The 26,912-nt window shown below is 37.7% G+C and overlaps 1 protein-coding gene across 1 annotated transcript in view; it reads left to right on the top strand.

The window, feature by feature from the left end:
• The first annotated feature begins 530 nt into the window (after window positions 1–530).
• The window catches only part of Prmt3 (protein arginine methyltransferase 3), a 98,225-nt gene continuing 71,843 nt past the window's right edge, over window positions 531–26,912 (top strand). The window contains exons 1-9 of the mRNA XM_048359582.1: window positions 531–703; window positions 937–1,072; window positions 2,626–2,708; window positions 4,363–4,412; window positions 5,456–5,558; window positions 10,988–11,147; window positions 12,322–12,463; window positions 17,626–17,691; window positions 20,765–20,886. Of these exons, the coding sequence (XP_048215539.1) occupies window positions 676–703; window positions 937–1,072; window positions 2,626–2,708; window positions 4,363–4,412; window positions 5,456–5,558; window positions 10,988–11,147; window positions 12,322–12,463; window positions 17,626–17,691; window positions 20,765–20,886 (890 nt within the window). The 5' untranslated portion in view covers window positions 531–675. The remainder of the gene's footprint in view (window positions 704–936; window positions 1,073–2,625; window positions 2,709–4,362; window positions 4,413–5,455; window positions 5,559–10,987; window positions 11,148–12,321; window positions 12,464–17,625; window positions 17,692–20,764; window positions 20,887–26,912) is intronic.

Consider the following 26,912-nt stretch of genomic DNA (forward strand, 5'->3'; position numbering starts at 1 on the left):
GGCTCTGCAGTACAGGTCATGTAGCTGAATTCAGTTTCCTCTGCGCACCTGCGCCTGCAGGGAGGGACTGGGGACCTCAACTCCTGACGTAAAGCTCCAGCCCCGGCTTGCGCTGGCCGGCTCTCCGCCACCAGAGGGCGCACCGAGCCGGTCGCCCAGGGACTAAGTGCGTCCTTCCCCGGAATACGGGACACAGGATCACGAGGTCACAACAAAACAGTCGCGGCGTCTTCACCTTTAAGCTCAGTTGTGGCTGGCACTTATTTAGCTCTAGAAACTGAGGATATAAAAGTCACCTCTAAGCCTCTCACATGCAAGCAGTGCCTGCAACGTGTCTTCCGCGTGCACTGCGGCAATCCTGTCAGGAGGAGGCGTGGTCTGTGCTTCGCCACGCCCACATCACCCTCACGTGACCGCCACTCGGCGCTTAGATCCCGGAAGCGCTCGCTAGCTGGCGTGCCCGCGCCCGCGCCCGCGCTCGCACGCTCCAGTTCCCAGGCATCCGCGCGGTACCCGGGCTGGCGGTGCGCGCGCTTGCTGCGCTCGTTCCTTGGGTCCCGGGGTGCTGAGCTTGGCGGCGGCGGCTACGCGCGCGCTGCCGGCTGATTCCCGCCTCCCTCTTCCTCCCCCAACTCCCCCATTCCCGGGCACGCGGGGTTTTCGGGCTCCGCAGCCATGTGCTCCTTAACGTCGGGCGCTACGGGTGGGTACCCGGTCCCTGGGCACCCGGCTTGCCCGGGCGCAGGCCAGGCCGAGTGGCCGGTGAAAGATCTCCCTTCCTGGCGCTGCCCTGCGCGCAGCCTGGGCGGGAGGGCCTGGCAGGAGGGTTGGGGGGAGGCCCGAGGGCCGCGAGCGGGTGGCGGGGTGCGCCCGCCCCACGCCTCCCCGGGCCGTACCAGGAGTCACAGGCAGATCTGATTGTTTTGCATGTGTTAGGCGGCCGGGGCGCGTTGGAGGAGGACGAGGACCTACCCGAACTGTCGGACAGCGGTGACGAGGCCGCCTGGGAGGATGAGGACGAGGCCGAGCTCCCCCACGACAGGCAGCAGACCCCCTGCCTGTTCTGTAACAGGTTCGTCCGCCTCGGCGCCCGGCCCAGCTCTTGGGGTGCCAGGCTGCTTGGGGGTCTCTTGATTTGGCCCAGGAACGGACTGGTCAGGCGTGGACTACCGAGAGTGGTCTGCCCCTTCATTCTTGAACCAGTTGTTTGGGGGGTGGATGATGGCTTGTGGAGAAGTCCACAGTAGTTTAGGGGGAGGAGCCATGAACCGGAAGCCAATCTTTGGACCAGCCTCAGTTTCCCTTGTTTAAAATGAGCTGGTTTGGGATTGGCTCTGTGGCTCCCAGATGACCCTTGTTACCTGAAATACTTAAGAAGAAAATACAGATGCTGAATTTGTACAGATGGAATCTAGGGCTGCAATTTTACAAAGCCACTGAAGTGATTCTAAACTCACTAACAAGTCTGGGAGAACACATCCAACTAGGTAACCGTAGAGAACCCCTCTATTTTTACCATCCTAGAATCTGACCCATGGACATGCTCAAAACTGTAGCATTGTAGCTGTTCAGGTGTAACATTTCCATTTTGAGCCAGGTAGTCATACTTGGTAATTTAAGTAGGGGCACCCCACTTGCTGAACGAGACTGGATGCCTTTATTCACTCAGGAAAAAAAAAAAAAAAAAGACTGCAATGTCATTCAATTGTTCAAGGTTACAAAGCTGTGGTTCATTTCCCCAGTCCATCTCCACTTAAAATTCTGCTTCTAAACTTCAAGAAACTTTAGCTGCTGGGCTTCATGAGGCCTGATTGACTTTGATCATTCTTATTGTAGTAAGCATATTCCATTGTCTGCATACCTGGTCATGATGATCAGTTTTCTCACATGTACCCTCAATGGCGAGAAAATGACTGCCCCTACTCAAGCAGAAAGTAGTATTTATTGAGCATTAGTGCTGCAGTGCCTCCTGATAGGCTACATAAGTACTGCAGTAACCTGTGTTGGCAAACGTTTGTTGAAAACTACTGTTTATGTGCTTGGCATACAGAAGAGGATCACAGGGCCACTGCTATGTATTCCTGTCTTGTGTGTCTTTGAGTTTTGCAGGTCACCTAAGCAGTCTGAGTCTTCACAATGTCTTGTCATGAAGGTACTGTGAGAACACTACAAGATCACTTGTGAAAAACTGCACCTAGGGGATGTACCAGCTGTAGAATTACATTTTACTTAAAAAAAAAAAAAAAAGCTTTTGAGCTGTGCCAGTTCAAAAATAGCCTGAAAGCAAAGGGGAAATATTCTCAAGTAGAGAATTTGCAGGATTTGAGAGAAACAAAAATCTATCCAAGGGAGCTCTCAGTACAGAAAGCCTTTTCATAAATGCAGTGGGTTTTTTCTTTGATAGATGAATTAACTTAAGACATTTAAAAGACAGTTCATTTGTTTTAGGTGTTGAATGAGACTCAGATGTGCTGGGCTCTTGTTCTTTTATTCCTGAGTGGCTTTCTTTTTGGAAACAAAGCTAAAAACCAACTGGTTAACAATTCAAGTGTATTATTTTACCTGAAATCAGTATTTAGACTTCCTGTGAGACTATTCCATGAAGCTGTTTTGATTTTTTTCCAGGTTATTCTCATCTGCAGAAGAAACATTTTCACACTGTAAGACAGAGCATCAATTTAATATTGATAGCATGGTCCATAAACATGGTGAGTATTTCTTAGAATAAAGACAGTTTTACTTGTGAAATGAAAGGCACTTTCCTGTACTTGTCCAATATAGTAAACATATCCCTTATGGAAATGTCTTTTGAAGAAAGATTAAGTCATTCTTCTAGATGAAGTTCAATATACTTAAACTTGTAATGGTTTTGCAACTAAAAGAGAAAAAACCTGGCATATGACTACATTATTGTCCTATTAGAATCGGGAGAATCGGGACTTCAGGAAGCAGGTATAGGTCATTGTGAAAAAAGACAGGCAAACAGGACAAAGTAGAATATGAACATCAAGGCCTATGAGATTGAATTTTATATGTTTACTAAAAAGTGTGGAAAAGTGGAGTTGTGAAGTTAGAGTAGTATGCAAAATAATCAAGTGATGTTTCTGTTGATTTGCATTTAAATATTTCTTAGACTTGCAGATTTCTTCTTTAAGGACATACAGAAAAGACACAGTTGAGGTTTTGGTCCCTATTTTTATTAAAAACTTGAAGTGACATTTCTGAGGAATAGCAACTTGGTTATTCACATCTGCTGGACACATCTTTAGGTCTCAGGTACATTAAGTCAGGCACTGGTGGCTCACACGTGTAATCCTAGATACTCAAGAGACTGAGATCTGAGGATATAGATTCAGAACCAGTCTGGGCAGGAAAGTTCATGAGACTCTTAACTGTAGTTAGCCAGCAAAAAGTTGAAAGTGGACTGTGACTCTAGTAGTAGAGTACTATCCGTGAGTGAAAAAACGAAGAGACAATTTGCAGGCCTTGAGTTTAAGCCCTAGTATTGTCCCAGCCCAATACTTTTTATGTTTATAAATCAAATTAAAGTTTAACTGTTTGTGAATGATGTACATTATAGCCTCAGCTTTTCTCCCATTACTAATGTTGTATTTTAAAGTGAATTGGAGTACTACTGCTTTTTTTTTTTTTTTACTTACCAACATAAGGGTTTCTGTGTGCTATCAAAGCTTCTTCATAACATCATTTCTCAGTAATAATCAATTTCCTGTAATGACTAACAACCAGTTTGTCTAATAACAAATAATAGCCATTATATTGCTGCTCTCCTTTAACTTAAACGCTGCTTCATTTTTGGCAAGATAGAACAGATAGAAAGCCTCATTATTTTTTAATTTGCATCATTTAACTTCATGGAAAAGCAGCAGACTTTGTATACTCATGTTGTGGTAGAATTATAATTTGGTAAGCACCATAAAATTATGGATTTGTAATATCTTAGTTCTAATATTAACTGTCAAATACTTGGTAAAATCTATGGTCTAATCACTAGGCTATGTTTTATTCTGACAATGGAAAAATAATTGTGCAAATTTTGTTTTTTATGTTTTTTTAGAAATATAAGAAAAGAACTTAAACTTTGTCATCTGGGACTGTTTTTCAGATAAAATATTCGGAAGTGGGTGAAGAAATGAACTCAGTAGACTATGTTGAAAATTCACTATGCAAATTATGGTTGGGGGCAGGAGGAAAAAACCTGGAGAGTGAGGGAAAGAGTGATGAAGTATAAGTGGTAGTTTGGAAATTAGAAATACTATCTAATCAGGGGACCAATTATAGATCAGGTCAGTTAAATAAAACTTGCATTAAAATAGGTGATTTGTCTTTGTTCCTTCCACTTAGGACTTGAATTTTATGGCTACATTAAACTAATAAACTTTATAAGGCTTAAGGTAAGTTGGCCGCTTGATTTATAATTCTACTTAGAAATTTGTGAAATAAATACCGTAGCACGCATTACTGCTTTAATTACTTAAACTTTTGAAGTTTAAGGGATGGGGCTTATCCTGCCTACTCATTGTTTAAGGCCTGCAAAGTCATTGGTGCATAACTGGACAGACATGCTTCTTGTCAGCTGCTGGTGGCCCTTCCACCTGTATTGATGATTTTGTTTGGTCCACAAATGCTATTACAAATACCCAAACAGCCCTTGGCAGAAAATAGTTTCCCCACCCCTGAAAAGAATATGGGAATCGTGGACACTAGGAACAGGCACAACTTGAAGTACTGAATGAATGTGTACGCAGCTACAAGTGTCATATTTTAAGAGGTGAATCAGTACTGGGTGTAAAAAGTAACTCTTATGTCAGAAGAAGGGAAATGCCGATGGTATTTCTGTAAAATCAGAAATGTTTTAAGTCTGATTTTAAGTACTTTGGATGCTCTTTTTTTTGTTCGATCTGTTTGAAGTAAGTTTAATTAAATTTATATTGTTCCTTTCCATCAATCCAAACAATATGAAACTTCATTAAAACAACTCCTAGTGATTACTAAATAGCAACACAATCATCCCTCGCTATATTGCAGTTCTCTTATTGCAGCTTCACTGTACTGCAACCGCAGATTTAAATATATATATATATCTGTATCACGGATCTTTTGTTATGTACAATTTTGTGGTACACTAGATATTTAAATATTTATGATTTTAATTATAAAAATATTAGTTAAGGTTAATAAGAGAGTGGGAAAGGTTTATAGAGGAGTGGGAAGGGTTTATAAAGCTGTAAAACATATAAGTAATAAATATAACACTGCTACATTATGGATTTTCACCTGTCTTGGCCAGGGAGGAGGGGGGGTGGGGAGGGCGGCTTGTCTCTGGAATGTAACTCCCCGCAATAGGTGAGGGGTTTCTTGTATACCAGTTTTGTGTAATGCAAAGTAGATTTCTGTACTACAAGCAGTGAATAATCATGCAATTAACTACATCTAGAATCCCACAGTTGAGTATATGAATTCCATATACAACCCAGTGCCTTGGGAGAAAGAAGAATATTTGAAGCCAGTATTAGAAGACGACCTCTTACTTCAGTTTGGTAAGATGATCATCCTGTATCTACTTTAACACTTATTATGACAAGATGAAAGTACTTTTGTAGGATTTTACTATATGGTTTCACTTACACATTTTCAGCTACTCCTCATGGTTAGCCACAGTCCAAAAATGTTAAATGGAAAGTTCTGGAAATTAACAATTTGTAAGTTTCAAATGCATGGTGTTTTCAGTAGCATGATAACATATGTTCTATCCAGCACTCTCTCTCCAAGATGTCCATCTTCCTTTTGTTCTGTGTATCTACATAGTGGATGCTGTTCTCCCAAATGTCAGTAGCCATTGTCTGTTGCAGTAAGGTGCTTGTGTTTAAGTAATCCTTGTTCAGAGAGAGAAAAAGATCTGATAGTCATACTAGTAGTTACCAGGAAGGCATTTTAGAAGTATGAAGTAGTTTGAGATTACAAGGACATTTCAAAACATAGGGAGATGAGTGAGAATGATTTCCAGTTATTAGAGAATGTTTAAAAAACAAGCCGTTAAGTAGACTTAATAATATTTGCTGCTTTTCTCTCAGATCACACAACTAATTTTAAGCCATGTAATGAACTGAGATTTGTTTTAACACAGAATGGATTCTACACACATTTTCATGAGCTTATCACACATACCGACTCTTAAAGCTTCCCTTGGTTTTGAACCACTCTCATTTTCTTCAGTTGCTTGCTCAGAGGCTTGTGGAAATTCTGCTGCTCTCGTTGTTTGTCCATCTAATCTGTAGGAATGAAATCTTATATTCTTTTCCTGATTATGTTTGTTTTTTTTTCATACTTCTATTCCAATCAGAAGAGATGTACCTGAAGAGACCATAGTTTCACAGTTTGTGTATTTGAGCAGTTGCTTGGTTCTTACCTCTCATTTCCTTGAGAAGTTGCCATTCAGTTTGTGTATTTGAGTAGTTGCTTCATTCTTACCTCTCATATCCTTGAGAAGTTGCCATTCAGTTGTGTGGCATGTTGTACTGGGGAGCACACTGTAGTTTTAGGGACTGTGTAACCTTAGAAAAACTTTCTGTTGTGTTTCCATTTGTAAAATGAACAATTACTGCTGGATTTCTAGAATTCTTTTTTACTAGCTCTACAATTCTCGAGCTCCATTCTTCCCTCTTTTGACATTTGTCTTTAATGTCACTTCTCAGAAGTGATCTCTTTGATAAATGACAAAATGCTCAATAGGTGTTCTTCATAAGCTTCCTACATTCAAATCACTGAATACTCACAGTATGGAATTAATATATGAAACTTAAGAACAGAAAGAAATTAAACTCATGATCCTCTCACTAGGAGGTCTGAGTCTGGTAAGAGGTGAATAGGATTTTTTTTTTTTTTTGGTTTATAATGTCTGTACTACAGTTGAACATAAGGGAGAATATGATAAATGTCATGAGAAGTAGAAAAGTTCCTACAGCTAAGAAGTTTTTTTGTTTGTTTTTTTTTCTTTTTTTGCCAGTCCTGGCGCTTGGACTCAGGGCCTGAGCACTGTCCCTGGCTTCTTTTTGCTCAAGGCTAGCACTTAGCCACTTGAGCCACAGTGCCATTTCTGGCTGTTTTCTATATATGTAGTGCTGAGGAATTGAACCTAGGGCTTCATGTATACAAGGCAAGCACTCTTGCCACTAGGCCGTATTCCCAGCCCCTCAGAAGAGGCTATTGAGATGAATGATATTGAGTACTATGAGTTGTTTTGTTTTGTGTTTTGGCTGAACCTTGGGCTTGAACTCAAGGCCTGGGTCCTATCCCTGAGCTTCTTTTGCTTAAGGCTAGTGCTCTACCACTTGAGCCACAGTGCCACTTCCAGCTTTTTCTGAGTAGTGTATTAGACATAAGAGCTTCACGGACTTTCCTGCCCAGGTTGGCTTAAAACTGTGATCCTCAGATCTCAGCCTCCTAAGTAGTTAGGATTATAGGCGTGAACCACCAGCAGCCAGGTGAGTACTATGTATTTTTACTGTAGATATATATCAATATAGAACTCTTCACTATACAAACTCACTTTATAAGCTCAATTTATTTTAACCCTTAATTTTAATTTATAAAGCAGTTATAATGATACACAATGTAAAAAATATTTTTGCAAAAATACTTTCATATAGTATCTATCACAGGCTAAATGTTTAGTAAAGGAGAATGTACTGTGTATGAGTGTGTGTGTGTGTGTGTGTGTGTGTGTGTGTGTTCAAGATTTGAAAACAGTTCTTTGTGCTTTCTAGGTAAGCTCTCTCGGCCACTTGGGCCACAGCAACAACTCTACTTATCTTTAGGGAAATAATCTCTCTTTTTGCTCAGTTTAGCCTGAACCTTGATTCTCCTATTTTTTTATGCTTCTCTTTGTTGACAGACACAATTTTTGTTGTTGTTGTTGAGATGGAGTCTTATGAACTGTTTTTGCATATGCTGGCCCATGACCTGATCTTGGTCCCCTGTGCCCAGCTACTGGTTGAGAGGGAAGTCTCATGAATTTTTGCCTAAGCTGAACTTGAACTAGGACCCTCTTAAGCTCAGCCTCCTGAGAAGCTAAGATTACTGGCATGAACCACCAGGGTCTGGCTGATAATGTATTGCTATCAATAAATGAAGAAGTCTATATGAAATGTTTATTAAATGAAATAGAGCTAGAAGTAGGAATAGTTTTAAGTGCAGTGCCTGCATTTTCTAATGACTTTGCCATTGTTGGAGAGAAAGTTGATATAAATTTGTCATTCTGGCTCCAAGCATGATCAATGGCCATTCTACCTCCACTTGCTTTCAGTATATATCAAACATCCCAAGTATTTGCCTTTGAGAACCTAAACATGACTAAATTAGTATAGAACTAAAAGAGATTGATACCTAGAGCAAAATGTTAAGCAGGGGAAGGCAAAGCACATAAGGAAATATGCTACTCTTCATGTTTACTGAATCATCTCTCCTTTAAGTTTATTTTTCAGTGCTTAACCTTTAATAACTGATTGTTACAAGACCAGACATAATGTGTTTCATGCTTGTAATTCTAGCTGCTCAGGAGGCAGAGTTCAAGAGGATTGGGGTTCAAGGCTAATCTATGCAAAAAATTATCAAAGACCTTATCAGAAAAATAACCTAAAGCAGAAAGGGCTAGGACTGTAGCTCAAGAGTTAGAGTTCCTGCTTAACAAGAGCAAGTCCTTGAATTCCAATAAATGAAATATTTATAAATGTCGAAGTAATCAGTTAATAAATTATTAATGTAAAGCTAAGTGCTGGTGGCCTATGCCTGTAATCCTAGCTACTTAGGAAGCTGATATTGGAGGACCATGGTTTGAAACCAGCCTAGGCAGGAAAAGTCTGAGAGACTCTTATTTCCAATTAACCACAAAAAGCCAGAAGTAGAACTCTGGTTCAAGTGGTAGAGTGTAGCCTTGAGCAAAAGAGCTCAAGGACAAAGCCCAGTCCCCAAATTCAAGTCCCAGGACTAGCACAAAAAGAATTTATTCATTTAATTCCAATAAAGTTACTAATAAATTAATAAAATAGCTATAAATTATTTAAAATTTGTTACCAGAACTGATTTTTATTGCAGTAGAAAGTAAAATAAAAACTAGTTTGAAGATTTTGGTTGTTTTTTTTTTTTTTTTTTTTTTTGGTATCAGTTCTTGTCTTTGAACACAGGCCTGGACACTGTCCCTCAGCTTTTGTGCTCAAAGCTAGTGCTCTACCACTTCAACAGGAGCTCCGCTTCCGGCTCCTTGGTGCTTAACTGAAGCTAAGAGTCTCAAAGATTTTCCTTCCTGGGTTGGCTTTGAATCATCCTCCTCAGATCTCAGCCTCCTGAATAGCTAGTAGGCATGAGTCATAGGTGTCAGGCTTGAAAAAAATTTCAAAACAGCATAAAGTAAGGATTGTAGTAGCAAGTAAGACACACCAGTATTAAATAATTAAGTAATTTGGAAAAACTTTGTTATGATCATTAGCTTTTGGTGGAAGAATCTCTAGTTAACCAACTCAGTAAGTTGATATTCTATGACAGAGATTAGAGGTTAGTGACACACTGCACTGTTTTTGTGTTTGGAGTTCAAATTAGGGCCCTGTCTCCTTTAGTAGTAAGCTTACCCACCTTGTCCCAACCTTGAAGTGTCTTTAGGAAATCAATAACTAAAACCCTAATATGGTTAAAAAATTATTTCTGTAGTGCTACATTGAGAAGAAAATAATATGAATTGTTACCGTTTCTTGCAAAGTCGATCTGAAAGACCACTAAATTGTTGCTGACATTTTGTAAAACTCACCAGCTCTCTATTTAGCTTCTGCTTCTAGTGTTATTCTTTGTACAAATGAATTTATGATAATGTTAGTGTTAGGATTTGGATATTTCACAATGTCAGTAATGTCAATGTAGACACCACTCCACTTTGCTCAAGATGAAGTTAATGAATAGAAGTCTTCATATACACTGGTTTTAAGGAACATCTTTTTTTTTTTTTTGCGCTGAGTATGGCTCAAATGATAGAGCATGTGCCTAGCAAGCAAGGCTCGAAGTTCAGAAAATCCCATTATCACCAGAGGAATGTCATTTTGTTTTTTATGTTACTGGGGTTTGAACCCAGGGCTTTGTGTGCTTGGTAAGCAGGTGGTTTTAACATTCGAGCTATGCCTCTAGACTAAAGGAATGTATTTTTCTTCAACTTAGTTAAGGTGCAATTGAAAATTATGTGCATTTGTGATGTGCATCGTTAGAATATGGTGTATGTATAATTCGTGGAATTATTACCAACATCAAGCTAATCAATATCCATCATGTCCCATAGCATTTTCTTGTGTCTGATGAGAGTACTTAAGACCTGCGAGTTTAGCACTTTCAAGCATACACACTAGCAGTTTTTACTGTCATCAGAGATCTCCAGAACTTATTCATCATGTACATCTATATATTCCTTCTAGCTCTTAGCCCTAATGACCTCCTTCTCTCTGCTTCCGTGAGGAGTTTTTAGATTTCACTTGTGAGGCCATGTGGTGTTCTATCATTTTAGACTCCATGAGTAAGGACATTATGCAGTATTTTGTGATCCTCTGTCTGGTATATTTCATAACATAATATTATTCAGCCATATCATTGCAAATGGCAGATCTCTCTGAAGGAATGTCTGAGATATTATGCAGATAACGCAGGCCCAGAGGTAGCTTTGTGACTAGAGAAAACCTGGCTATATTAGAGGGTTTTCTGTTTGTTTATTTGTTTTCTACTTTTTCGTTTCTGAATAATACATGCATATGTCCCATTTAACTAAATGCTGAGAAACTTAGACTGGCATCATATTCTTTGACTGCCAATGAAAATGGTTTGAATGTTAAAGAGTACTTGTGCTGGGATGATAATGGGCACTTAGAACATATTTATTCCGAACGTATTTGTAGTCAATGTAGGATGGCCTGATAATGATCTCTGTTTATTTCATTAGATGTAGAAGATCTCTATGAGCCTGTGTCTGTCCCATTCTCGTATCCCAATGGACTCAGTGACAATACATCTGTTGTTGAGAAATTGAAACACATGGAAGCCAGGGCACTGTCTGCTGAAGCTGCTTTAGCTAGAGCACGGGAGGATCTGCAGAGAATGAAGTAATTTACCAGTTTTACAGACAATTGTTTAGCTCTCTCATGTCACATTGCTGGTGGGTAGACTATAGAACATTGTGCTTTCCAGAAAGCGTTTATTAAAATTTAGTAGCATTTTATAGCATTTTCATACAATATGGGTATAGTCGATTAATACCACACATGCTTCATAAATACTATTTACTAATAGTTATATTTCTGACAGATGTTATCCTCTCAAAAGGTTTGATAATGATTTTTTAAATTTTTTATATTTTGTGCCATTACCAGGCTTGAACTCAGGGCCTGTGCCCTGTCCCTTAGTTTTATTATTCAAGGCTGGTGGTGCTCTACCACTTAGCCACAACTCTACTTCCAGCTTTTTGCTAGTTAATTGAATTGGTGATAAGAGTCTCATGGACTTTCCTATCCAGTCTAGCTTCAAACTGCAATCCTCAGAACCAAGCCTCCAGGAGCGTTAGGATTACAGGCATGAGCCATTAGCACCCAGCTAATACCTACCTTTCTTTTGATTTTATATTCCAATTGGTTTCTTCACTTTAATTTTCCCACCATAAGTTTTTAAAAGTAGAGATATTCATAGTTGTTGAACTGAAGGGAAAAATACATTGTTAAAATCTTTGATTTAAAAGGATCAAATATAATAATGGTGTAGTATGTGGACAGAAAGCAAGATAGTAACAATTTCTTTCATTGAGTAAATTAGTATTCTACTGGTGTAGTACTTCTCAAAGTAGACTGTGAGCACAAATCTCCTCGAGATCTTGATCATGTACATTCTGACTCTGGAAGTCTGGAGTAGGACCTGAAAGTCTACATTTCCCACTGGTTTACCTCAGAACCATTTGCCTCTTGGGTTTGTAAGCTATGAGTATCCATTTGATGGTCTTCCAGAATGCTCTGCATGAAAAAAAGTAGTCAATTTTAGTTCCCCTTCCTGGTTTCTGTATTTTATTTTACACTGGGAACCAGTCACATTGCTGTTGTGATTGCCGAGGGAATGAATGGCCACCATGGTGTTTGGGAGTCTATTTCTTAAGATCCAGCAGGGGGAGCATTGTGTTGCTTAAGATGGACTCTACAAGCCACCCCTCCCCCTTCTTCCTCTACCTCTAGCCTTTTCTTTTTTCATGGTCCAGTAAACCTGTCTCAAGGGTGTATTTCAAATTGATTACAGACAATTTGCTCAGGATTTTGTGATGAACGCAGATGTCAGAACCTGCTCGTCATCTACTGCCATCGCAGACCTCCAGGAGGATGAGGATGGTGTTTATTTCAGTTCCTACGGGCATTATGGGATACATGAAGAAATGCTAAAGGTTAGCCCACAGATACACCAAGTTCATACTAATGAAGAATTATTTGGAAACTGTTCTTTTTGTTTTATATTTTAGAACTGCCTTTTAAATTTCTGATGATTAAATAGCTAATCTTGAGGTGAAAAGATTACAGTCATTGTAGATTTTATTTAATATCACTATTACTTATTATTATGGAGTCATTTTTTTCTTCTTTAAGCATTGGTAAAAAGCAACTTATCATTTTATTTGTTTCAAATGAAACTTAAGTAGAAATTAAATTATACCCTTATTTTTTAACATGAGAATGAAATGATTAATTTTAGTGTTTTAATGTTTACTTATACTGGGCAAATAATTCTTTGACATAATGTTTTTTTTTGTTGTTGTTGTTTTTGCCAGTCCTGGGGCTTGGACTCAGGGCCTGAGCACTGTCCCTGGCTTCTTTTTGCTCAAGGCTAGCACTCTGCCACTTGAGCCACAGCGCCGCTTCTGGCCATTTTCTGTATATGTGGTGCTGGGGAATTGAACTCAGGGCCTCATGTATACGAGGCAAGCACTCTTGCCACTAGGCCATATCCCCAGCCCTGACATAATGTTTAATTGTAAATAATTTTCACAATTTTTATGGCGTGACTTTCATGATTGACATAATTTATATATAAAATATATAATAAGTTAGTCAAATCATTTAAATCTAGTTATTTTAATTCATAATTTATGTTTTATCAAATACTACATATTAAAATAACAAGATGTTTAGTTTCTTTTTTTTTTTTTCTTCTTTCCAGTTCTGGGGCTTGAACTCAGGTCCTGAGCCCTGTCCCTGGCTTCTTTTTGCTCAAGGCTAGCACTCTGTCACTTGAGCCACAGCACCATTTCTGGCTTTTTCTATATATGTGGTGCTGAGGAATCGAACCTAGGGCTTCTTATGTATGAGGGGAGCACTTTACCAAAACTAGGCCATATTCCCAGTCCCAGTTTATTTCTTTTTTATCTTGAGGTTTGAACTCACAGCCTTGTGCTTGCTAGGCTGGGGTAACACTATTGAATCATACTTCCAGCCCTAAAATTATAATAATGTTTCTAATTCAGTAAAACTAAAAATGCCTAACTAGTATTAAATAAAAGTTAGCTTGTAAAAATTTCTGGAAATCTTAACTGTTTATCTCTAGGGATTTAGGTTGGCATCATTACTTTCAGTTTTCTTTTTCTTTTTTTTTCTGCCAGTTCAATGGCTGTGAACTCTTGGCCTGTGCACTATCCCTGAGCATCTTTTTAATCTTTTTGCTCAAGGGTAGAACTCTACCGCTTGAGCTACAGTGCTAGTTCTCGCCTTTTCTGTTTATGTGGTACTGGGAAATTGAACTCAGGGCTTCATGCATGCCAGACAAGCACTCTGCCATTAAACCACATGCCCAACCTCTTCAGTTTTCTTACAGTGAGCCCAAAATGACTTTCCTAAGTCCTTTCTCTAAAGCTTATCTTATTTAATATAAACCCTAAGACCTAATTTCCCTGAAACATGGGTCTTAAATAACCAGGCATATTTAATAATGTTGTAGAGTAATAATGTTTTGTAGAGTAGAGGGGTGCTGATTTATAGTGTTTGTATTTATGTGGGATTTTTTAAAGCAGTGTCATGTAATTACTGATCGTATTGCATTATAAATATCAGGTGTTGTTCTAAATTGTAAATTGATTAAAGACAAGTGAACTTGTTTAAAAGAAATTTATGCCAGGTGTGTCAGGAGCTGTAATCCTATCTACTTAGGAGGCTGAGATGGGAGGATCATGGTTTGAAGGCAGCCTTGGCAGAAAAATCTAAGAGACTCTTATCTCCAATTAGCTACTAAAAAGCTGGAAGTGGTATTGTGGCTCAATTGATAGAATGCTAGCCTTGAACAGAAAAGCTCAGGGGCAGCACCCAGGCCCTGAGTTCAAGTCTTAGGACTGGCACAAAATAAAAAAGAAAAGAAATTTACTTGCTTTATTGCTGTTATTCAAGTTCACTCTGTCTTGCCTCCAAATACTTTTTAAAGCTAATTATATTTTGTTTCAAATATTTCTTTGGAAAAAGTTGACTAAATCCACCTTTGCCATTTTTTTTTTTGGCCAGTCCTGGGGCTTGGACCCAGGGCCCGAGCACTGTCCCTGGCTTTTTTTTTTTTTTCTCAAGTCTAGCACTCTGCCACTTGAGCCACAGCGCCACTTCTGGCCGTTTTCTGTACATGAGGTACAGGGGAATTGAACCCAGGGCATCATGTATGCGAGACAAGCACTCTTGCCACTAGGCCATATCCCCAGCCCCACCTTTGCCATTTTAAGTCAGGTAAATGCTGTGATGGTATAGCACTTGTGTTGTTTTTTCAGACGTGTCTACACAGGTCACTAAAAGTTCTGGTAGGTATGAGTGTTTTCAGTATAATCATCAGGGAAATCCACTTTGAGCAATTACAAATTTCTGTCTTGAACACATAACTATATGTCAGTAGGTTGAGGAGCTGCACACTTGACTATTATGCAAGTGTTTTTGATGTACAATAGACTTGAGAAGTTCTAGTACCATCTTTGCCCTTTGCAAGAATCACCTGTCATACATTGTAATTACCTCTTGGAGATTATTTACATATTCATAGAAAATAGGGATATATTTGATTCAAAAAGACTGCTTTATTTTGCTAAGTAATGAAGCATACCTGAAAGCAAACTGTTGCCCCTCTCTCTCTCTCTCTCTCTCTCTCTCTCTCTCTCTCTCTTTGCCCAGAGTAATTGTTGACATGGATGGTCTAGAAATATCATTTATAGGGAGATAGAATATGTAGACTTTAAATATTTCTCCTTTGTCCTTTTGATGAAGAGTTGTTGTTGACTGACATTATGAATGTAAAATAAATCATTGTCTTTTTTTTTGAGGGAAGCGATCCTGTGTGCATGTATCACATATTTAATATTGAAATTTTTAGCTTCGTATCTGCATCTGACTCATGCTTTAAGTCCACCCTCATGATCCTGTACATTAAAAGTATTCTTTTATTCATATAGATAAAGTTTAGAGTATATACCTTTTGCGTTGCCTTTAGCCTCATTCTTAGCTGTTTTTATATTTGGAGGAAGGACTTCATGACCCCTTAAAATATTATTATAGTTCTAGTTAATTTGTTTTTTAGTTTTTTGTTGGTTTTTTGTTTTTGTTTGCCAGTCCTAGGCCTTGAACTCAGGGCCTGAGCACTGCTCCTGGCTTCCTTTTGCTCAAGGCTAGCACTCTGCCACTTGAGCCACAGCGCCACTTCTGGCCGTTTCCTATATATGTGGTGCTGTGGAATCGAACCCAGGGCTTCATGTATGCAAGGCAAGCTCTCTTGCCACTAGGCCATATTTCTATCCCTGTTTCTTAGTTTTAATAGGTTGGAATTAAAGATTTTATTTCTTTGGTGTTTGCGTTGACAAGTTAGTGTTGTGTTAGAATGAATTTTTAGAAATGATTATGAAGGCTAGTTGAGAATTCATTTGCATTTCACATTCTTGCAAAATATCAGTTACTAAGTTGAAGTTCTTTTGGATACAAAGCACTAGTTTTCATTGTAGCCAGGTAAGCATATGAACAACAACAGATGACTATAGAAAAAACCACAGGGAGGATTGCAGTTTAGCTGGGCAACTGTGCATGGAGCTGGGCCAGCAGTTCGAGTTCTCTTGATTAAGCAAGGCAGTGCTAAGGCAGGTGATTGGCGAGAGCTTTCCATGACCGCATTCATGACTGATGTTCACCATTTGTGTATTTTGTTGGTTGCTTCGGCAAAAATCACTGCTTTCCAGTGCAAAGAATATAAAAGTAAAAATCTGTGATATTAGACTTTGAAAAGGGCTCACAGATATAGACAGTTGAGTGTATTTCTTTTATCTAGTGTGAAACCCCAAATTAGAACTTTCATTTTGTGAGATTTATTTTTATCATAGTCATATTTTACTTCTTTGTTATCAGTGCCCTTCACTATGGAATGAGCTTTCTGTATGTGTCTCATCTTCAGGAATCAGTTGTTCCTGACATAGTGCACATGTGAGAATTTTTAGTGCCTGCCTTGTTCACAGTTCAAATGGGGTCTGAGTGCAGAGGCATCCCATAATGTGGGCTATGAGATTTAAATGATTTACTCTTAAGCTTTCAGGCATTTAAGTGTCACTTCCTATAGAAATCTACGCATCAGTTTCTACAGAAGTTTCTTGAAAGAAAATAGGACTATTAATCAGATAGGTGCTGGTAATGACTTTCTTGGAGAAACATTACATTCTGCTTTCAAATGTGCCTGCCTTTGTTACAGTTACATATTTTGGTTATTCTTTCACTTATTTTAATGTAGCTTTGGTTGTAGGGATTCAGGCTTTATATTCCTGAACCTTTTTAAGATGACTTAAAGTCACAGAATGATAGTACACTCTTTGTTGTTGTTGTTGTTGTTTTTGTTTTGTTTTTGGCCAGTCCTGGGCTGTCAGCTCAGGGCCTGAGCACTGTCCCTGGCTTCTTTTTTGCTCAAGGCTAGCACTCTGCCCCTTGAGCCACAGCGCCACTTCTGGCCATTTTCTGTATATGTGGTGCTGAGGAATCGAACCCAGGGCCTCATGTATACGAGGCAAGCACTCTTGCCACTAGGCCATATTCCCAGCCCGATAGTACACTCTTTGAAGAGAAAAACATGTATGTTTTAAAAGAACATAGATGGTTTTTGACTTTCAGTGATGTTTTCAGAATACTTTGTTGTTGCTAATTTTATTCTTTATTTTTGTCATTAAAAAATCCTTAAACTTAGTTTGCTAGGCAAAAAGCAGTGGAGGCTGGGAATATAGCCTAGTGGTAGAGAGCACCATATGTATAGAAAAAGCCAGCAGTGGTGCTGTGGCTCAAGTGGCAGAGTGCTAGCCTTGAGCAAAGAGAAGGTATAGTCTTATTTATTATCTCCGAAGTCTTTTTCTTCGCAGGCTTTTTTTGAGCATTTTATCAGGGACAGTGCTCAGGCCCTGAGTTCAAGCCCCAGGACTGGCAAAAAACAAAACAAAACAAAAAACAGTGGAAACTATCAGTATCAGAGCAAACAGCAAATAATCTTCCTTAATTTTTTTTCTATTTTTTTTTTATTTATTCAGAGTATGCCTTTAAACCCAATATTTTATTCTCTCTATTCTAGGACAGAGTACGAACAGAAAGCTACAGAGATTTTATATACCGAAATGCACATATCTTCAAAGATAAGGTAAGTAATATGAGTAGTATAACAGCTGTTCTTGGGTGGTAGAAATCCTTATTTTTGTGATTGTGATAGCAATTGATTTAATACACCCTAGTTTTATTTTATGGAAAAAGTTTATGATGCTGCCTTGTGGTGCAGGATTCTGATAACAGAAATAATGATTGGTACTACCTTCCAATATAGTTGTTTTCCTAAGTTGGAAGTTAATAATTACAAGCAAGTTCCTGTGGCTCACACTTGTAATTTTTAGCTACTCAGGAGGCTGTTATCTCAGAATCACCAGTTTAAAACCAGCTTAGGCTGGAAAGTCTGAGGCTCTTATTTCTAATTAATCAGCCAAAAGCCAGAAGTGGAGCTGTGGCTCAAGTGATAGAGCTCTATCTTTGAGCAAAAAAGTTCAGAGACAGTGTCCAGGCCCTTAAGTTCAAGATCTAGTGCTAGTACAACTAAAAAACAATAACCAGAAAAAATCATTAATTAGAGTGACGTAGGTTAGACTTGACTTACCCAAATAATTTTGCCTAAACCATATTTGTGGTGTGTTTTAAGTAGTTGAAAATTAATAATTTTAAGGTGCTATTAACAAAAAAGGTTAAATACTGTAAGGTAGAATTTATTTGGCATGATTTAAAAAAAATTTTAGTCCATTCTACTCTACTATGTTTTTCAGATATAGTACTGCCTCATTTATTTCAGAGATGATAGACTGTTGGTTTTGGAAATTTGTGTCACTCTTATGATTCTTAAGATTCTTATGAATCTTTTCCATTTGTTGTGCTCTTCTTTTCTCCCTCCCTTTTTCTTCACTGCCTTGTCTACGCAGACATGTTTGTTCCTTTGTTTTTCCCTGTTAGAAACAGTCCATTAATTTACTCAAGAATTATGATTTTTGCCTTGTATACTTTTGCTTGGGAATTTTTTTCACTTTTCTCACTTTAAGAAAAAAAAACACATGCAGTACATACATATATATATATATAGAGAGAGAGAGAGACAGACACAAGGAACATTCCAGGTTTTTGTTTTTTCTAACCTCTGTTTTAAAAGATACTTCTCTAAGATTCCTTCGTGGGTTTTATATGACAATGAAGCTGTGAGTAAAATGGAGGTTTTTACTGATTTTTATATTGCTTTGTGATATATCTGAAGTGGCCTTTTATTTTCATGCCTCTTTTGTTTGCCATAACAGGACACATCTTGTTACCAATTAGTTAGATGAAGGAAATTATTTTAAAACAATATTTAAAAATATGAAACAATACAATTTCCCTCTATTTAAAAACAAATTTTTTTTTACTGAACTTAAAAAGGTTGTCCAAAGGGGTACAATTTAACATGTCCATCTATATCCCTCATCCCATGGTCTCTATTCTCTGACTCATTTCCCACTTCTCTCTTGCATTATCACATAAGTATATTGAATATTTTTGCTGTGTTTGTCCCATTCCTTTTCCATTCATGTACTCCTTTCCAACTCACCCTTCCCCATCAAATTTCAGCTTCACAATAACTCATTTTGTTAAACTCACTTTTTTTTTTTGCCAGTCCTGGGCTTGGACTCAGGGCCTGAGCACTGTCCCTGGCTTTATTTTGCTCTAGGATAGCTCTCTGCCACTTGAGCCACAGCGCCACTTCTGGCCGTTTTCTGTATATGTGGTGCTGGGGAATTGAACCCAGGGCTTCATGTATACGAGACAAGCACTTTTGCCACTAGGCCATATCCCTAGCCCCTAAAGTCACTTTTTAACTCCATGGAAATTCATTCCTTATATTGTTACATAGTAGTCAAACTAATTCATATATATATATGTGTGTATATATATATATATATATAAAAGCATATGTCTCTGCATATGTTTATAATTAGGATGAAGTCTCATGGATTGCTAGTTCTGGCTTTGAATTGCAGTCCTTTGCATCTCAGCCTCCTGCAATGCAGGATGCCTCTCTTCGTTTTAGTAACAACAGTGATTTAGCCATGCATCAGTTGCTCACACCTGTAATACTAGCAACTCGAGGACCAAGATCTAAAGATCACAGTTTAAAGTCAGCCCAGTCAGACAAATCCAAGAAATTCTTATTTCCAGCTTACCAGCAAAAAGCTGGAAGGTGTAACTCAAACACTAGACTACTAGTCTGAATTCAATCCCCAATACTAGCATAAAAGAAAAAAATAGCAGAGACATTTTTTAAAATAACATTGATAATTAAATTTTCTTCTGTTGGGGCGAGTAGAGCTGACTCCATCTTGATTAGGGAAACATGGTAGCAGTTGTTAAAATGAAGTTAAATATTAGGTCAACCTGACTGCAAAATTCTGCTTCTGTAAATTGCTTGCTCTAGCCCCTGCGTCAACCCCTTACATCTGTGCTACGCTTTTACCTTTATAAACCCCAGCTCGAGGACTGTTAGGGGTCGCAGTTTCAGTACCAGAGTCTATGCTGCATCCTTGGCCGGTCAGTTCACTTTTTGCTTCACCAATAAATCCATCTTTTTGCTTGAGACTGTCTCTGAGTGGTGGACTCTTGGAAGGACATGGAATCCCCTCCCTCGAGCCCTGTAACGCTTCCTTTTTCCTCCTCTTTCCTCTTTCTCTTTCTTTTTCTTAGTATTATTTCAAATCACAAAGCTCCTGTGGAGACCATATGGATCCTCAGATTAATTTAACCTTGGGTAGCATTTAATCGAGTTGGCACCTACTCATAATTAATTTCTGTAGTCCCTGGAAGAAATTCCCAGCTAGGTGTCCTCTTTATGCTTCTGATTTTTATTTACAGTTAAAATCAATTCACTTTTCCCCTCATTTTCAAAAAAGTAAGCCAACTTTCTTTATCATTTTAGAAAATAACATTATTTTGAGTCTTTCAGTCTTTCGTTGGGTGTATCAAATTTGTTTGCCTAATCTCTGACTTCTTAGTTAAAAGTCGTAAAACAAATATTCATTTAAAATATTAAAATAGAAGCTCGAGAAAACTATGTTTGAATGCTGTTTCTGTGATTTACCAGCCCTATAATCCTGGACCTGCTTCTTTCCTTCTCTGAAGCTCATTTTCCTTATTTCCATGTTTTATACCAGGTAGTTTTGGATGTCGGGTGTGGAACTGGAATTCTGTCTATGTTTGCTGCTAAAGCTGGGGCAAAGAAAGTTTTTGGAGTTGATCAATCTGAAATTCTTTATCAGGCAATGGATATTATAAGGTAAATCTATTTTTAAGGCTTGATTTAAAATTATTTTTACAGCTGACAATTATTTAACCTGTTTTCTTATGTTTAGTTGCTATCTAATGAAGACTTAAGACAGTGGAATAGTAAGATTATAAATTGGGAACAAGATATGTTTGAACTATGGTAATGAGTAATCTTTTCACAGTTTTAGAATTATTTTGTATAGTTTCCCTATATTTCTGATAATTACTATATAAATAAATGCTAGTTCCCATATAAGCTAAAAAATTATGGATATGTGGGATAATACTGATAGGACTTACAGAACTTTGTTATGTCAAATTTTCTTTAGCAAATAGCAGATTATAGGTTAAGGCTTATCTTTTTTCTTTTGTGACAATACTTAGCTACCATGTATGATGTAAATTCAAAAATTCCCCAAAATAGGCAGAATAGTTTATCCCCTAAAAATGTCTGATTTTTAGCTAATGTTCTGTAAGAATGCCTCTATTTGAAATAGTTTATATAGTTAGATTTCTTTAGCTCTTTAACAAAAGCACCTTTTTTTTTTTTTTTTGGCCAGTCCTGGGCCGTGGACTCAGGGCCTGAGCACTGTCCCTGACTTCTTTTTGCTCAAGGCTAGCACTCTGCCACTTGAGCCACAGTGCCACTTCCGGCCATTTTATGAATATGTGGTGCTGAGGAATCGAACCCAGGGCTTCATCTATACGAGGCAAGCACTCTTGGCCACTAGGCTATATTTCCAGCCACAAAAGCATCTTTTAGTCGTCATTTAGTGGTAATTTCCAGAGAAAGTAAGTAATAGAAAGCTTCTTATAGCAATATTTAGATGGTCCTCCCACTTAAATTTATGTTTCAACTCTTTCTGTTGATCTTTTCAAATATTGCAAATTTAAAATATGATGATAACTCCAGAGTGCTTAATGTTTTTAGATTTTTTCTGCACTGTGGAAGGTAAATAATATGATTAAAGCACAGGTTTTTCCTAGGCTTGCATTGTCCTCACTTTACCGTTTAGCCAGCATTTTGAACTTGAAGTAGATTTTATTTAACCTGTTAAACCTCAGTTTTGAAGTCAAGTGAAAATAATAATTGACTACTTCATATGGTTAGAAATGAGGTAAGATAAAGTAAGTTATAAGTAAAGTATACCTGTAAATCAATACAAATCATATTGCTTGACACAAAGCAAATGTTTAGACATTAACTATGGCTTTAGCAAGTAATTGCAGTTGCAATTTATATGTACAATTTTATAAAGATTTTCATTCTAATTCTTGTGGTGTGCTATTGAATACATCACATTCTATTGAATACATGCAGATCTATTTAGTAGACATTTTCTTCTGAGTTCTTGAAATGTCCTATAGAATATGTCATCATATTGGCAGTTTAGTAAAGGTTTTCTTCCTAGTTCTTGTGGTGTTCTATTGAATACATTATCATCATTTGGAGGGTTCTCTAGAGAGCACTTTGAGTTGCTTGTGCAGTTGTCATACAAACAAATGTGAGAGCCATTGTCCAAAAGAAGAGATATTCCAGAAGAAATAATAAAGATTTATTATTGATAATGAGATTATAGTAAGATATTGCTAATCTTATGATAGACCATACTAATTTATGTTTTAGATTGTCTTTTTTTTTTTTTTTTTTTGCCATTCCTGGGGCTTGGGTGAACTCAGGGTCTGAGTACTGTCCCTGGCTTCCTTTTGCTCAAGGCTAGCACTCTACTTCTTGAGCCACAGCGCCACTTCTGGCTTTTTCTGTTTATATGGTGCTGAGGAATCAAACCCAGGGCTTCATGCATGCAAGGCAAGCAAGCACTCTACTGTTGAGCCACATTCCCAGCCCCTTAGATTGTCCTGTGCTTCTAGTTTAGCTTCTCTCTCCCTCTCTTTCTTCCTTTTTTGTTTGTTTGTCGAGGGCCTTGAACTCTGGGCCTGGGCACTGTACCTAAGCCCTTCAGCTCAAGGCTAGTGAGCCAATTTGAGCCAAGGCACCACTTCCAGTTTTCTATTGGTTAATTGGAGGTCATATTCCCAGCCCCAGTATCAGAGCTTTTTTGAAAAAAAAAAATTAAGATGTTTCTCATGTATACAAAAAAAAATTAAGATGTTTCTCATGTATACCTTTAAGTTTTAGTCAGTTAATGAGTGTTATGAGTCAGTCATCATCATAATGATGAGTTCCTGAGAAAACACTTAAAGCAGGAAAGATAATTTTGACTCAGTTTCAGATGTGTCAGTTCAAGGTCAACTGGGTCTGTATTTCTGGGTCTGTGATGACAGCATGGTTCAAAGATGTGATAGAGGAAAGCTCCTTACCTCATGATGGTCAAGTAGCAAAGAGAGAAAGAACGTCGAACCAGGGACAAGGTATGTCCTTCCAAGGCATTGCGGAGTGACCTTTCCTTATTTAAAAAAACATGTAACATTCCTGAGAAAAGAGATTTTGGTTTATATAAACTCAGATAATGCAGTTTAAGAAATTAATCTGGCTGTTCTTTACTTGCAGATGAAAAAGAATAATACAGGTTATCTAAGATGTTCTATTAGTAAGGGAAAATAGAACTAAAAAGAATGAGAGAATGAAAACTTGTTTCTTATTTTTGCTATTATATTTTGAACTTTACAGTGAATGATTATTTCAGAAACATAAACTTACCTAAGGATAGCAAAGCTATTCTGCCAAATGATTATATACTCAATTTACTCCCGGGAAGCAGAGATAGCTTCTGGTAAGGTTTTTGCCATTATTCTGGCTGACTTTTGTTTCTCATTGACTCAGCCCTAGAGTAAACTCATTATTCAGACTTCTGAATGTTAGTGAAGGATTTTTCTGGATAAGAGCTTTCTCGTCTTTTTCAACACCGTGGACATCACAGGTTGACAGACAGTTGAGTCATCATCACCAGGCCTGAAAATCTGTTGTCTCTGTTAGAATACAGATGATCTTTTCATCACTCTTCCATATTAGATGAGTTACTGCTGATTCCAAACAGTGATGTTCTCAGTGTAATACCACGCATTAAATACGAGTCACATACATTGGGAGGAGACTCTCATGACTAGACTTGTTCTGAATCCATGTCTGACCCTGGTTTTTGTATTTTTTTGTTTTGTTTTAATTGCCTGGCAATATGGTGTTTCACCCTCTGTTGGTTAAAAGCCATTGTTTTTTTGCTTGCAATTATGAATAGAAGTATTAGATTCTTTAATAAAGGTAATTGGTATTGGTTTTCTGTCTGATGTAGAAGGATCAAAGCACAATTCTTTCAATAGTTACTTAGTTCCTTTGTTAAGTCCCACTTCATGAAGCTCTGGACCCCAGAACTCTGTGTCATGTGAAATGGCTCCCACTTCCCATAGAATTTTCTCTGATGTGTGCACTAAGCACTGGATCTTTGCAGCTTTGTCATTGGGATATCATCCCATCTCTTTCCTAAATGATCAGAATCTTTGCTAATTTAATATCATCTTATAAAATGCACTTATTACACCTTTTATTTTGCTATCATTTCAATCTGCTTGAGTAACAAAAATAAAGAGAAGAAATAGGTGGATTCTGACCTATTGAATAGGATGTGAAATATAGTTTGTATATTTTTTAATCTGTACCTGTATATCTTCCCACTCCCTTTACATACTTTTCTTTTTCTTTTCTTTTTTTTCTTTTTCTCTCTTCCTCTGTCTCTTTCTCTTTCTTTCTCTCCATCTCTCTCTCTTTCTCTTTCTCTGTTCTCTCTCTCTTTCTCTTTCTCTGTTCTCTCTCTCTTTCTCTTTCTCTCCTTTCTCTCTCTTTCATGCTTGTCCTGGGTCTTGAGCTCAAGACCTATGTCCTGCTCCTGAGCTTTTTTGCTCAAGACTGCTGCTCTGTCACTTGATCCACAGCTCCATTCCAGCTTTTTTTGGTGGTTAAATGGAGATAAGAATCTTTCAAATTTTTCTTTCTAAGGTTTATGAATGGTGATACTTAGATCTTAGGCTCTTAGCTAGCATTACAGGCATGAGCCTCATAAGACCTTTAAAAATAGTGATCATCTAAAGTTCTTGTTAGAATTGTTTTATCACTAACTTTAAATATTACTTACCTATCTACCTACCTATTTACTTATTTATTTGCTCATTGCATGAACTCCCAGGATACTTTATGCTATTTGGTTGTCTATTCTCCTATATTCCGTAGAACATCAACCATGGCCTTTTTCTACCTCAATTTGGGCAAAGTAGATTACAGATTTGATCCAGTACTTATTCTGAGGTCCTGGGTCTTGTCTTTAAGTAAAATCTAGACTCAAAAAGCATCACCATTTTATACTTTCCAACTTTGTCTGACTTCTAGTCATACTGAATTATTCATAATTTAAATTTGCCATTTTCCACTCCCCTACTCCCGCCACTTATCCATTTATCATTGTGATTATGTCTTCATGGCTAAATTTAGATGTCACTTTCTTAAGTGACTTTCTAAGTCATATGAGATACTGTGGTACCCTATGATTTTTTTTCCCCCCAGTCCTGGGGCTTAGACTCAGGGCCTAAGCACTGTCCCTGGCTTCTTTTTGCTCAAGGCTAGCACTCTGCCACTTGAGCCACAGCGCCACTTCTGGTCATTTTCTGTATATGTGGTGCTGGGGAATTGAACCCAGGGCTTCATGTATAGGAGGCAAGCACTCTTGCCACGAGGCCATATTCCCAGCCCCAGATTTTTTTAAATGTTCTTTCTATCTTACACTATATTTAAGGGCAGGGACTGTATTTTATTTCTGTATGCCTCATCTAAGAGAATTCATCACTTCATCATAAGTGAAGTAGAAGTTAAATTGCTACTCTTAAATAGGAAATAAGATAAGGAAGTCTGTATTAAGGAAACTAAGACTAAGTAATTTCTATTAGAAACTTAAGTTGATATAATTGTATTTATTGATTTTGTCAAGAGAATTGCTTAAAAAGAGCTTTTTATTACAATGAAATATTTATGTAAATTAAAGCTACCCTAATTTTTCAGCAGGTGTTGCCAAAGATAGGATTCACTTAGAATGCTCTAATGCTTGAAGTGAGATTTAGGGAGTAGCTACTTGAGAAGACTAAGTATAATCTAGTCTTTTTGTTTTATTAATGAATGTAAAATCAGGTGACAAGATTAACAGTCTTATGAAAGAGATCTATATGGATGCTATCTGTGTCAAGATATTTTAATCCAAATTATTGGGAATTATGATGCTTTCTTTTTTTTCCCTGTGTATTCCCCCAAATTACCTTCCCTGTTGTATTCATATTTGAACAACAAGTAATTACTGATGCAAATAGGATTATGACTTGTAGCAAACAATCAACAGCCTGAGCAGATGGTCATTTACAGAACATGGATTTGTTTCTGCCCAACCATTCTCAAGATATTTCTTGGCAGTGGGGGACATTTTGTTCTTTGAAGAAGCCTACCTTTTGTGTTTTTTTTATTAAAGTGCTTATAATTATTAAAGTCTAATAAGCATTTCAACAAATAATAAGCAGCCATAGTAATTTGGTCAAAAACTTATTGTTTACCTTTTTGAAAACTCAGATATATGCATCTTTTTCAAGTTTTTGAATGAAACATGGCATATAGAACAAGTATGAAAATAAATTAGCATTAATATACATAAGAGTGCACAAATAGCAAACAAAATTAAACATGTAGTAACCGTACCCACGATAAGAGATTTGCGACCACTTCAGAATCCTACTCAACCCCATCTCTTTCTCAATCAGATGGGCTCTGTGAACAGTTCTGTTGCATTGCAGACATTTTGCACGCAAGTTCTGGTGTACCTACAGGATATTTTTATCAGTAGAATAGCAGTCTTCAGTACATTCTGAATATTTTTGACATTGCCAGGCTATTTTCCAAAGTATGTAACAGGCTTTAGATTGTACTTTAAAATATTTTCAAATTGCTTATATTGCAGTATCATGTTGTGCTTTTTGTTACTATTTCTGTCATTGCTAATACTATTTCATGTGGTTATTGGACATTTTTCTCTCATGAAATATTTGCTA

The sequence above is a fragment of the Perognathus longimembris genome, chromosome 13, assembly GCF_023159225.1.
Source record: "Perognathus longimembris pacificus isolate PPM17 chromosome 13, ASM2315922v1, whole genome shotgun sequence".
NCBI lineage: Eukaryota > Metazoa > Chordata > Mammalia > Rodentia > Heteromyidae > Perognathus > Perognathus longimembris.